Raw genomic sequence first — 12,102 nt, 5'->3', positions numbered from 1 at the left:
ATTTTGTTTTTTGTCCCATAACTTTTGTCCACGGGGATATAGGTATAGACATTGCTTCACAGAAAAAGAACTTACATATTTGTTCTTTAAAATGATGTTTGGTAGAGGTCATTAGCATTTACGGTTTTCGAAATATGATTTTTCAAATTTCGCCACTCACAGCAATTTTGGGCAATTTTCCTTGTTATTTCGCAATTATTGTTCTGTAACTTTTTTCTACGTAACTTTTGGCATATGCAATGGTACATGTAAGAGGAATAGAAATCAATTACCTTTAAAATGTTCTTCTGTATAATGCTGTACGACTTTAAAGAGGTTATCTTTTTCAAGACTTTATACTTTTAGCGAGTTTTTATATTTTTTACAATTATTTTTTACATTTCTCATTATAACTTTTTTTTCATTTAGGTATATATTATATAATAAAAAAGAAAGCTAATTCTGTTTACTTTAAAATAGTGTATTATAAAAAGTTTTAGGATTATTTTTGAATGAGATACGCTTTTTCAAAATGTAATAAGTACTTGCAACGTTTTTTGATTTTAGGATTATTTTTTAAATTCCTCATTATAACTTTTTTATGTGAGTGTGTGTTATGATTGAATCATATTTTTTATAGATAATACTTTGGATCCACTTGACTCGGCCAGGCAAACTTCAAAATATGGATTAATTCCAATATTTACTGTTAAAGCTCTTGCACCACAAGCTTTGCTTGACAAAAATAGCATGTAAATGTACCAAAGGATGTACAAAAAACTGCGGTTGTAGGAAGATAGGAATTAGTTGTTCAATATTCTACAAAGGGTGCATGTGCATGGGTACTCATTGTGGGAACTCTAAGATAACTGAGGTGTCAGAGGAAGACATTGAAGCTAATGCTAACGAAGAGATAGACTTTGATTTTGAAAATTTTCTAAATGTCAACGTTTAAATAATTTTAACTAAAGTGATGTTTTCTAAGACTAATGTTTATGTAACTTTTGTAAAAGAATTAATTTTAAATAATACAGGTAAAAAAATATCAAAGAATCACTCGGTTTCCATTACATATTTAAATATAGATGATACACCATTTTAAAGAACAGAAAGTAAGCCCTCTTTATTGAGCAATATATAGTATATTCATGTACAAGAAAAAAAGTTATGAGAAATTTCAAAAATAATCGTAAAAAATGTAAAAAATAATATTTTTTTATATTAGGTATTATATAATATATAATATATAATATATAATATATAATATATAATATATAATATATAATATATAATATATAATATATAATATATAATATATAATATATAATATATAATATATAATATATAATATATAATATATATATATCGGTTTTAAAACGTTCTCCTACGTCTTCCGATGCCTAGTCGCCATTCACTTCGGTCCATCCAAAGGTCTTCATCCAATTCTCTTTCTCTCATTTCTCGATTTATGCCTTCTCTCCAACTCAGGCGGGGTCTTCCTCTTTTTCGTCTACCATGAGGGGTCCACGTTAGGATTTGTTTCGGGAGTCGTTCTTCGGACATTCTTTGTACGTGTCCATACCATCTAAGCTGTTTGGTACTAATGTCATCTACTATTGTGTGTTTCACATTCATTATTTCCCTAATTCTGTTGTTGGTTACCCTTTCTAATCTTGATTTTCCTGCTGAGCGCCTCCAGAAATCCATTTCTGTTGCTTCAAGTTTTCTCTTGTATCTTTCTTTTATTTGCCATACTTCACTGCTGTAAGTGATTATACTCTTAACAATTGTATTGTATATTCTATGTTTGTTGTTGTTTGATATTGACTGGTCCCAGAGGATGCTATTGAGAAGGGTAATTGCTTTTCTTCCCTGGTTGTTTCTTTCTTCTATCGTCCGGTCTACGCTTCCTTCTTGTGTGATGGTCATACCAAGGTACTTATATGCGTCGCAATGTTTAATAATTTCGCCATTCCCCAGTGTAAGGTCCTGCTGTGTCCCACCGATACACATATATTCGGTCTTCTTTATGTTTATTTCCAAACCACCTTTTTTGTACTCCTCTATTAATTTCCTTGTCATATATTCTATATCATCGTAGTCTTGCGCTAGTACAAGTTGGTCGTCTGCAAATATATAATATATAATATATTATATAATAATATTATTTTATTTTTATATTATATTATAAAAAATCGTTAAAAGTATAAAACCTTGAAAAACCATAATCTCTTTAAAAAAAGTCATACAACGTTATATAGTAGACCATTTTAAAAGTAATTGATTTCTATTCCTATTACATGTACCATTGCATATACCTAAAGTTACGTAGAAAAAAGTTACAGAAAAATATTTGCGAAATAACTAGGAAAATTGCCCAAAATTGCTGTAAGTGGCGAACTTTGAAAAATCATATTTCGAAAACTATAAATCCTAATTACCTCTACTAAACAACATTTTAAAGAAGAAATATGTAGATTTTTTTTCTGTAAAACAATGTCTATACCTATATCCTTGTGGACAAACGTTATAGGACAAAAAACAAAATTTCTTTCTTTTGGGTTTCTTTGTGCTTTTTCTTTTGAATATATTTTTGTAAAAAAAAGTATGATTGACTTTAAAAAGTGATATTTAGATAGGAAATTAAAGCAGGAACAATTTTTATGTAGATATATTTGTACCAAAAGTGCATAGAACTTACCCTAATGTAACCTGTGCCCAGGGACTAATTCACCCATTTCTGAAAAACGCACCCCTTTAAATGGTAGCACTCCGCGGTTTTTTCATATACACATATCCATTGACCATATGAAATAATAAAACTCCGTTAACGTTGTAGTTCCTTTTAGCTATCTTATTTTGAATATAATCAATAGCCTATTAGTTGCGCTGATGTAGTATACATAAGTTGGATGCTTTAGCAACTAACAAGATACTGTCTGTGTGCGCATGCGCTCAGCATTATAAAATTTTACTCTCGCTCGTAAAGAAGTAGGTATAACTTGAAAAAAATGTTTTTGGACGGTTTTTCGGAGATAACTGGAAAAGTAAGTATTTTAGCGAAAAAAATATTCTTAGTGAAAATATAGCTTATAAAAAATTGAAACAAATGGGTATGCGTGAGGTCTGCAGACCAAGTAGAAGCAGAGTTGCAGCTAATGAAATGTAGGTTCTTCTTCGTCAAATTCCGAAACGAATATTTCAATGTGAAATAACCAAAAAAACGGAGCACTTTTCGGGGAAAATTCATTATAACTTTTTTAAAGTGTTTAAAGAAGGTTTATTTTTGTTTTTTTTTTAAAAAAAAACTTTTAACATTAAAAGTAAGTTACGCTCAAAATATTGTTGCTCCCTTTTATTTTTTGGAAAAAAAAATGGAGAAAATCACCGCTTAATTAGCTTCTCAAATAAAATTAATCGTTACCGCTTTTCAAGTTACTTTACTTATGTATTGTTTATATTATTTATAAGTTTCATTGGTTCAAAGTGCTCAGTTTAAAAAAAATTGGGTTTAAAATAAAACATTTTTTTTTAATTTTGAAAAAAAAATCGTAATTGTTTATGGAATTAACTTAAAAACAATTAGGAGTACCAAAAATCTCAGAGTAATAAAATGTACGTTTTGCTTTTCTGAATATTTTTGATTTTTTGTTTTCTTGTTAGCCAAAATTGGTTATCCTATGGCTGTTCAAAATTTGCCTAAACTCGTGATTAGTTATTTGTTCAAGCCATTTTAACTACAGCTTTTTCAAAACGAAGCACTTTGAACCGATGAAACTTACAGATCATATAAATAATACATAGACAAAGTAACTTGTGAAGTGGTAATGTTAAAATTTATATGTGACGCTAATTCAGGGGTGATTTTCGCGATTTTTTTACCAAAAAATAAAAAGGACCAACAATATTTTGAGCGTAATTCACTTACCTAATTTTAATATAACAAGTTTTTTTAAAAAACAAAAATAAACCTTTTTTTAAACAATTTAAAAAAGTTAAAATGAATTTTTCCCTAAAAGTGCTCCATTTTTGGGTTATTTCACATTGAAATATTCGATTTGGAATTTGACAAAGAAGAACCTACTTTTCATTAGCTGAAACTCTGCTTCTACTAGGTCTACAGACCTCATGTATACACCATTTTTTTCAATTTTTTATGGGCTATATTTTTGCTAAGAATATTTTTTCGCTAAGATACTTACTTTTTGAGTTATCTCCGAAAAACCGTCCAAAACATGTTTTATTTTGTTAAATATGAACACATTCACTCGCAAATAACTCGAAAAGTATTGACTTAGTGAAAAAACTCTATAGAACAAAAGTTGTTTAGAATTAGTCATTTTATCCAATTCCGGTCTTATTTTGCATGTATTTTTTTCATCTTCGAGAGGGGGGTATTCCCCTCCATTTTTGTAAAATGGAGGGGATGTTGAATTGTAAACTTTTTCTTATATAATAATAGACAGTTTCAACTACCCATTCCCAAATTTTCATCCTTCCTTTATTTTTTTTGGGGTCAGATTGTTCTTTGATCGGGCTATATTGCCTGAGCTTTTTACAATTTATAAAGCATGCAGGAAAATAAAGAAGTTGCATCTTCTTCTTCTTGTAGTGCCTATCCGTTTCGGATGTTGGCGACCATCATGGCAATCTGTACTTTGCACACTGCTGCTTTGAAAAGATTTGTAGTGGTTGTGTTGAACCACGTACGTAGATTTTTCAGCCACGAAATCCTTCGCCTTCCTGGTCCTCGCTTTCCCTCTACTTTTCCCTGCAAGACCAGTTGCAGCAGTCCATATCTTTCACTGTTCCTCATGATGTGACCGAGGTATTCGATTTTGGCTGTTTTTATTTTGATTAACATCTCTTTTTCTTTTTTCATTCTCAGCAAAACACCCTCATAAAAAGAATAATATACTTACTCCTTTGTCGTTAGGGATCTATTGTTAGCAAATTTTTTAACCATATCAGTATGGCTATATACTTCTTGATTAGATTTTGATTCTGGGCAGATGGTGACTGCTGGAAATGGTATGGAGTAAATGGGAGTTTCTTGAGTGGCGAATGATACTATCACTGGACTTCTTACCCATTTATCATAAACTTGCAAGATGGCGTAAATGCAGGATGAAAGTGCTATGGCAAAAACAATAAACCACCATGTCCTATAAAAAAAAAATTAAATTATTATAAAAAACTGGTATGCAAAAATTACTTCATAAAGCATCTACTTGAGAACTGGAACAATAAATTGAAATCCACACCATCAAAGCTTCAGGAGATAACAGGAGGTATCGATACGGTCGCAAATATTTATTTCTCGTTTACAACACGGACATACCCAGTATCTCATGAACATTTGTTTAAAAATGAATAACGCCCAATTTTTTATGAGTGCGGTTCTCCCCTTACAGTAAAACATGTACTAGCGGAACAATGAGAATACTCTGAAGATATTTTAAATTCAAATAAAACGAAGATGTTTCATGGAAGTCTGTGTGCACGACATCCAATGGTTTGCAGATCAATATGGAATCTTTGAAAGTTAATAAATTCCCAAAATACATCATAATCGATTTGGCTGTAAATTTGCCCACAGATAGCCAAAATATAGGACTTTAAGTGGTTAGAAGGATTTGAATTATATTACAATACCAAAAAAGGTACATGCAATTATATCTGACTCAAAAGTATATTAGGCCAGTCGGAATAGCATTTGATCTTGCATGCCGAACTGCCCAAAATTTTATTTTTATAATCTTTAGAGGGGTCAATAGTAGCCTAAATTTAAAATCGCGAATGAATTCCTCCGTTACGTTAGCCGCCATCTTGATTTGAAAGGAGAACCGTTTTTGCTCAATATCTCCGCCATTTTTAACTTTTCGACAAAAATGGTAGGAACTGCAATTGTTCCAAATATATTTTATTTACAATTATTACAATTTATTTTTAACAATTTTTGTCGTGAGGTCGATATTTTCTGAGTTAATTGTACTTACATTAGACACCTATATTTTTGACTATGGTATTGTATGTAACTTTGTTGGTATTGTAAAATCCAAATCCTTTTAACCACTTAAAGTCCTATGTTTTGGCTATCAGTGGGAAAATTTTCAGCCAAATCGATTATGATGTATTTTGGGAATGGAGGAAAATGTAAAAAACGATATTTTAACGTTTTATACATTATAAAATTTGATTAAAAACTTGTTTTGAATCAAAATAACTTGTAATACCATATAATGATATTTTTGAGTCCCTTCTTTGAAAATATTATGTTTTCCATTGATACTTTGAGATAGAAAATCCAAATTTGTTTAAATACATACCAAATCACTGTAAAATCGCTTAAAATAACATTTTGAAAAAAAAAAGAAGAAGAAGACAATTCGACCTTAAATCATCTCACAGATGCTGTATACCAATTTTCAGACAAATCGGAGATCCAAAAGTTTTTTTGATAAAAATTGAGTGATTTGAAATGGAATCGCCCTAAAACTAGTTAATTTTTGAATCGCAGTGTAGGTATATCAATACTTACTTTAAAATGGCACAGTGTTTAATAAAATATTAGTTTTCTCACCTTTCCAGGTACGACCTATTTTCCCCAAAATACTGAAAGCCATGAATACTGGTACTTCTGCAGTATTCCTTAAAATAGTTTCTCACACTTTTACAAAATGGTTTTTCCTGCTTTTCTGTCATGGTTAAGAGGTGGAGTGTTATTGCAATGTAGGAATACGTTGGAACAGGAACAAACCCTTATTTCGCGTGCCCTCCCATTTTAATTTAAGTTATCAGATTACAAATGCCTCAACGGGATAGTTACTACGGATGATGTACCATACTGATATCTTAATGATTTTTTGCCAGATGCGAATGAATAATATTTAGTTTTATTGATCCTTGACATTTTATTTAATATATTTTAAAAGGGTTGACAAGATTGATAATTGAAGAGGTGGATTCCAAAAGGTTTTAAGTCAAAAAAGTAAATTTTTCAGGAACGAATTTTTTCTATTTTTAAGAATATAATTAAATGTTACTTTGGAATAGAATCAGTCATGTAAATTTGGAGGTTCAAATTCTTGTTTCAAGACAATTTAAAATAAGATTTGAACACAAAATCATGGCTTTTAAGAAGTTAAACATTGTTTTTTTTTTCAAAACGATCTTAAGTCAGTGACTTAAGCACTTTTGGAAAATTCAAACGACCTTAGTCAGTGACTTACGCACTTTTGGAAAATTCATGTGGGAGACAACTGCGTAGAAAAGGGCATGACTAAAGCACTTTTGGAAAACATTACTGATTTGAAATCTGTATGGTTGGTATAGTATACTTGACTTAAGCTGTTATGACATGAATTGTTTTTCTAATGTTAGAAATTTTTTTTTTATTAACTCCATTGAGTACAACAATCTGCCCATTGGACATTAAGCATTTGTTATGGTAAAAAATATAGACATGTAGAGAGTTACTCCAGTGAGTAACCTCTTTACAATTCTAAAACTAAAATTTTATCAGTCTGAATACACTTTTGATTACGTTCAGTTGGTTAAGTCGGACGGCAGTTGCCGTTTTAGTCTACGCACTTCAAAGACGTCCCGCACATTTAATTGTCTGGCAAACGCATTAGGATGCACTAACACTCGTTCAAAGTATTTAACACTAAAACGTTGTATGGCTTCTTTCACGGATTCTAGGGGATGTCGTGTTGAATCACCTCGTTGGATACAGAGTATGGCGCATTGACTATGGAACGCAGCACCTTGTTTTGAAATCTCTGTAAGATGTTTGTATTGGAGACGCTAGCAGTGCCCCATAGCTGAATCCCATAAGTCCATATGGGCTTGAGGATGGACTTGTAGAGTAAAATTTTGTTATCCAGAGATAGTTTGGAATTGCGTCCAATGAGCCAATACATATTTCTCAATTTAAGTCCAAGCTGTTTTCGTTTTGTAAAAATATGTTTTTTCCAAGTAAAGCGGCGGTCCAAGTGCATGCCAAGATATTTGGCGTCCTCGGATTGAGGAATTAGACAATTATCAATATATACAGGGGGACATGTTTCTCTGCGTAGCGTGAACGTTACATGTAATGATTTAGTTCCATTAGATTTGATGCGCCATACTTTCATCCATTGCTGAATTCTATTTAGGTTTGATTGAAGATTCCTTGATGCTGTTGTTGGATCTGTGTGGGATGCCAGGATAGCAGTGTCGTCTGCATATGTTGCAACTGTAGTTGTACTAGATGTTGGAATGTCCGCTGTGTATAAAAGATACAGAATTGGGCCGAGAACGCTGCCTTGTGGGATGCCTGAGTGAATGGGATATATCTTGGTGTGCTCGGTACCGTGCTTCACAAGGAAGTGTCTATTTTCTATGTAGGATTTTAAGAGCTGGAAGTGAGGATAGGGTAGGAGCTTCTTTAATTTTATTTGTAGCCATATGTGCCATACCTTGTCAAAAGCCTGAGATATGTCAAGGAAAGCAGCAGAACAGTATTTTTTGGAGTTAAAATCCTTGTTTATTTGGTTGACTAGCCTATGCACTTGTTCTATGGTTCCGTGTTTGTCTCGGAAACCGAATTGGTGTTCTGGAATTATTTTATTTTCGTCTATTATCGTTTTCAACCTTTTTACGTACATTTTTTCAAAGACTTTGCTAATCATAGGCAAAAGGCTTATAGGCCGGTATGAAGATGCATTTTCCGGTCTTTTTCCTGGTTTAAGGATCATTAGGATTTGTGCCACTTTCCATGAACTAGGGAAGTACTTTAGGCGCAGAATTGCATTAAATATAAAGGTGATTAGTTTTATGCACTTATCCGAGACTTCTTTTAGAATCTTGCCAGAGATTAGGTCAAATCCAGGGGCTTTTTTGATGTTGATTTCATCTATTATTGTTTGTTTTACTTGGTTGACTGTAAATTTCGTGTGGGGCAGATCCATTTGAAACGGTGCTGTTAGGAATCTGGTTAGTTCTGTTTCTTCCTCTGTAGATACTGTAGAAGGGTATGGCGTAAATGTTAGAAATGATGCTCTAGAATCAGATCCAACTAAAACCTCAAAATGTGAAAAAAATGACTTAAGCCCTTTTGGAATCCACCTCTTCAATTATTATGCATTATAATAAGGTCTGAAAGAAGCGGCTGGCATCTTCAATAGGAAACAAACTGCATTGCTACAGGGTGAACATGGTAAAATAATATTTGTAGTAGAGGAAAAACTTAAAGAATGGGAAAATTACGTTACGAACCTATTCGAAGACGATAGGAGTAGTTCACCTCCCGATATTAGTAATTGCGACGGACCCCTAACAACACGCTCTGAGGTAATAAAAGCCACACAGTCATCAAAAGATGGCAGAGCGACTGGTCCTGATGAAATTTCAACTGAAATATACAAGCTTATAAATGATAGTAATATTTTAGAGGCTATAACTTCGTTTTTCAAAAGAGCAAAAACCTGTAATGATTATAGAACCATCAGTTTGTTAAACCATTTATTGAAAATTTTTCGGAAGGTAATACATGGTCGTATCTACAATAAATGCGAGGAATACGTGGATGACACACAGTTTGGTTTCCGTAACGGGTTTGGAATGAGAGAGGCACTGTTTGGAATTAACGTACTTGCTCAAAGATGTCGAGATATATCTGTAGACATATACTGTTGTTTTATTGACTTGCAAAAGGCATTTGATCGTGTTAAGCACTTTATATTGATCGAAGCTCTAAAAGACATTGGCTTGGACGGTAGGGATGTTCGAATAATTGAAAATTTATATTGGAATCAAACAACATAAGCAGGGCCGGCGATAACGGGCCTGCAAGGGATGCACTGCAGGCGGGCGCCATTGTTTGGGGGGCGCCAGAATGAGCTTTTTTTCTGCTGGTGTTATGCAAGATATTAAAATAGAAAATTCATTTAATTTTTTTTAAATGTGGTTTACATTCCTCATAATGGTAATTCGCCTAATCTGTATTTGTTAGTTTTGCATAATCACACATGTAAAATATACAAAAATATTCAATGCCACATAGAATTCTTACCATGTAGTAATATAGATATCATATTTCAACCAAACAACTTTGCTCTTAATGAGAATGCTTTGTTTATTTTCTTCAAATTTCTTGCAAGTTGTAGTTTTGTATGAGCAGTTATGAGAGGAAATGAATGATTAAAATAAACAAGATTGTGATACTGTTTTCTTGCCGCCTGTCTAATTTAAATATTATTACCCATTAATAGGTATCAAGTTAAGTATTAATCTCATAAAAACATAATATTTAAAATAAACATTTTACATAAAATTTAGTTTAGAGCTCTTTAGATTTAGTATTATCGTATTATTTCATGCTAAATAGAGAATAGTTTCTCAGTTGTACTCTGCAGTAAAATAATCTAGAGTTGCATTCAATTAATATAAAATTATATTTGTTAAGGTACTAGTGCACTTTAAAAGACCAAAAATAAGCATTTTTTCAAGAATTTTTTTCTCAGAACCTTTAATAAGAATGAACATAAAACTTTTTACATATTAATATCTAAATATTAGAGAGTACAAAAAATATATCTTTTTTCATTTATACACGTACAATATTGTAGAGGGCGCCAAAATCCAGGCCTCGAAAAAAAGTAGTTCCGATGGCGGACAGTTAATTTCAGGATTGTGATCTCTGAAACAAAAAAAATCGTACGGCATTTGAAAAAGGAAGGTTTCTTACTTGACAATTTACCACTGTTGTGAAAAATTCCGCAAAAAAAATTTTTACGGAAATTTGAAAAATGTTTGTGAAAAAATCGCCCTTTTTTCTTCAGTTCTGCATGCTTAAAAAATACTTATTTTTTATATTTTGGTCAATTTGTGGCAAATTGTCACGCATAAAACCTTCCTTTTTCAAATTCCGTACGATTTTTTTGTTTCAGAGATCTCAATCCTGAGATTAACTGTCCACCATCGGAACTATTTTTTTTGAGGCCTCGACTTTGGCGCCCTCTCCAATATTAGTGTACGTGCATAAACGAAAAAAGATCTTTGTTGTACTCTTTAAGAGTTAGATATTAATATGCAAAAAATTTTATGTTAATTTTTAATAAGGGTTCTGAGAAAAAAAATTCTTGAAAAAAATGTTTATTTTGGTCTTCTAAAGTGTACTACTACCTAAAGTACTCAGTACTATTATTAAATTACGGTTTCACATTACTGCCGAAGCATAATCTTGAGGTTTTAAAGTTATTATTTTTATTTTTTATTTTTTTTTGCGTGCCAATTAGCCAGACATTTTATTTAGTTACTTAAAAATGGATTAAAAAAATTATCTGGGGCACAAATCTAAAAAGAAAATCCGCAAAAAAAAAGAACTTACAAAAAAGAAACAATCTTAGTTCTCTAGCCAATTTCTTAAAAAAGTTTAAGCGAAGTTGTTTTGTCAGATGATCGGTCCAATAAAACTGTAACAGAACTTTATGTACCGGTGACATTTGCGGATAGCGGGACACCAACTTACGGTGCCTCGCTGCCCGGAACACTAATTTTTAATACGCAATTCCAAAAGCAAATCATTAATAGGGAGAAAAGCTCTTCTAGCTACCCCTAAAATCAGGTGGTTTAACCACATAAACTAATACAGAGGATGTCCCATTACCCAGGTGGTGGTATAGCTTGGGGGTCAGAAAGATACCACTCCAGAGGCTGGGGTTGTATGAGTATCTGTGTGTATGTGTGTATGGGGGGGGGGGGGGCGCCTGTGCTAGTTTTGCAGGCGGGCACCTTATACCCTAGCGCCGGCACTGAACATAAGTTTTAGTAGATGGTGCGGAATCACAGGCTCTTAATATTAAAAGAGGAGTACGGCAGGGATGCCTCTTCTGAACCTGTTTTTCAACGTTTACTCCTAAAGAATTTTCAGAAAAGCACTTTCTGAAAAACAAGAAGGAATACTTGTGAACGGTGAAGTCATCAATAATTTGCGATATGCGGACGATACAGTACTCCTAGCTTCTACTTAACAAGATCTGCAAACACTACTTAATAGTGTCGTTGAGAGTTGTAGGGAGGCAGGTCTGGATCTGAACATACGGAAAACCAAAATACTTGTATTAAATAAACAACAGC

General features: G+C 32.5%; 1 protein-coding gene across 1 annotated transcript in view; it reads right to left on the bottom strand.

The window, feature by feature from the left end:
- Window positions 1-6,686, bottom strand: part of LOC126889801 (pickpocket protein 28-like) — a 53,950-nt gene extending 47,264 nt beyond the window's left edge. Inside the window, exons 1-2 of the mRNA XM_050658441.1 lie at window positions 6,563-6,686; window positions 4,902-5,144 (exon numbers count right to left, since the gene is read on the bottom strand). Coding sequence (XP_050514398.1) covers window positions 4,902-5,144; window positions 6,563-6,684 — 365 coding nt within the window. The 5' untranslated portion in view covers window positions 6,685-6,686. The remainder of the gene's footprint in view (window positions 1-4,901; window positions 5,145-6,562) is intronic.
- Window positions 6,687-12,102: the final 5,416 nt, after the last annotated feature.

Source organism: Diabrotica virgifera, chromosome 8 (genome assembly GCF_917563875.1).
Source record: "Diabrotica virgifera virgifera chromosome 8, PGI_DIABVI_V3a".
NCBI lineage: Eukaryota > Metazoa > Arthropoda > Insecta > Coleoptera > Chrysomelidae > Diabrotica > Diabrotica virgifera.
The sequence above is the reverse complement of the archived record's forward strand: the minus strand, read 5'-3'. Positions and strand labels throughout refer to the sequence as shown.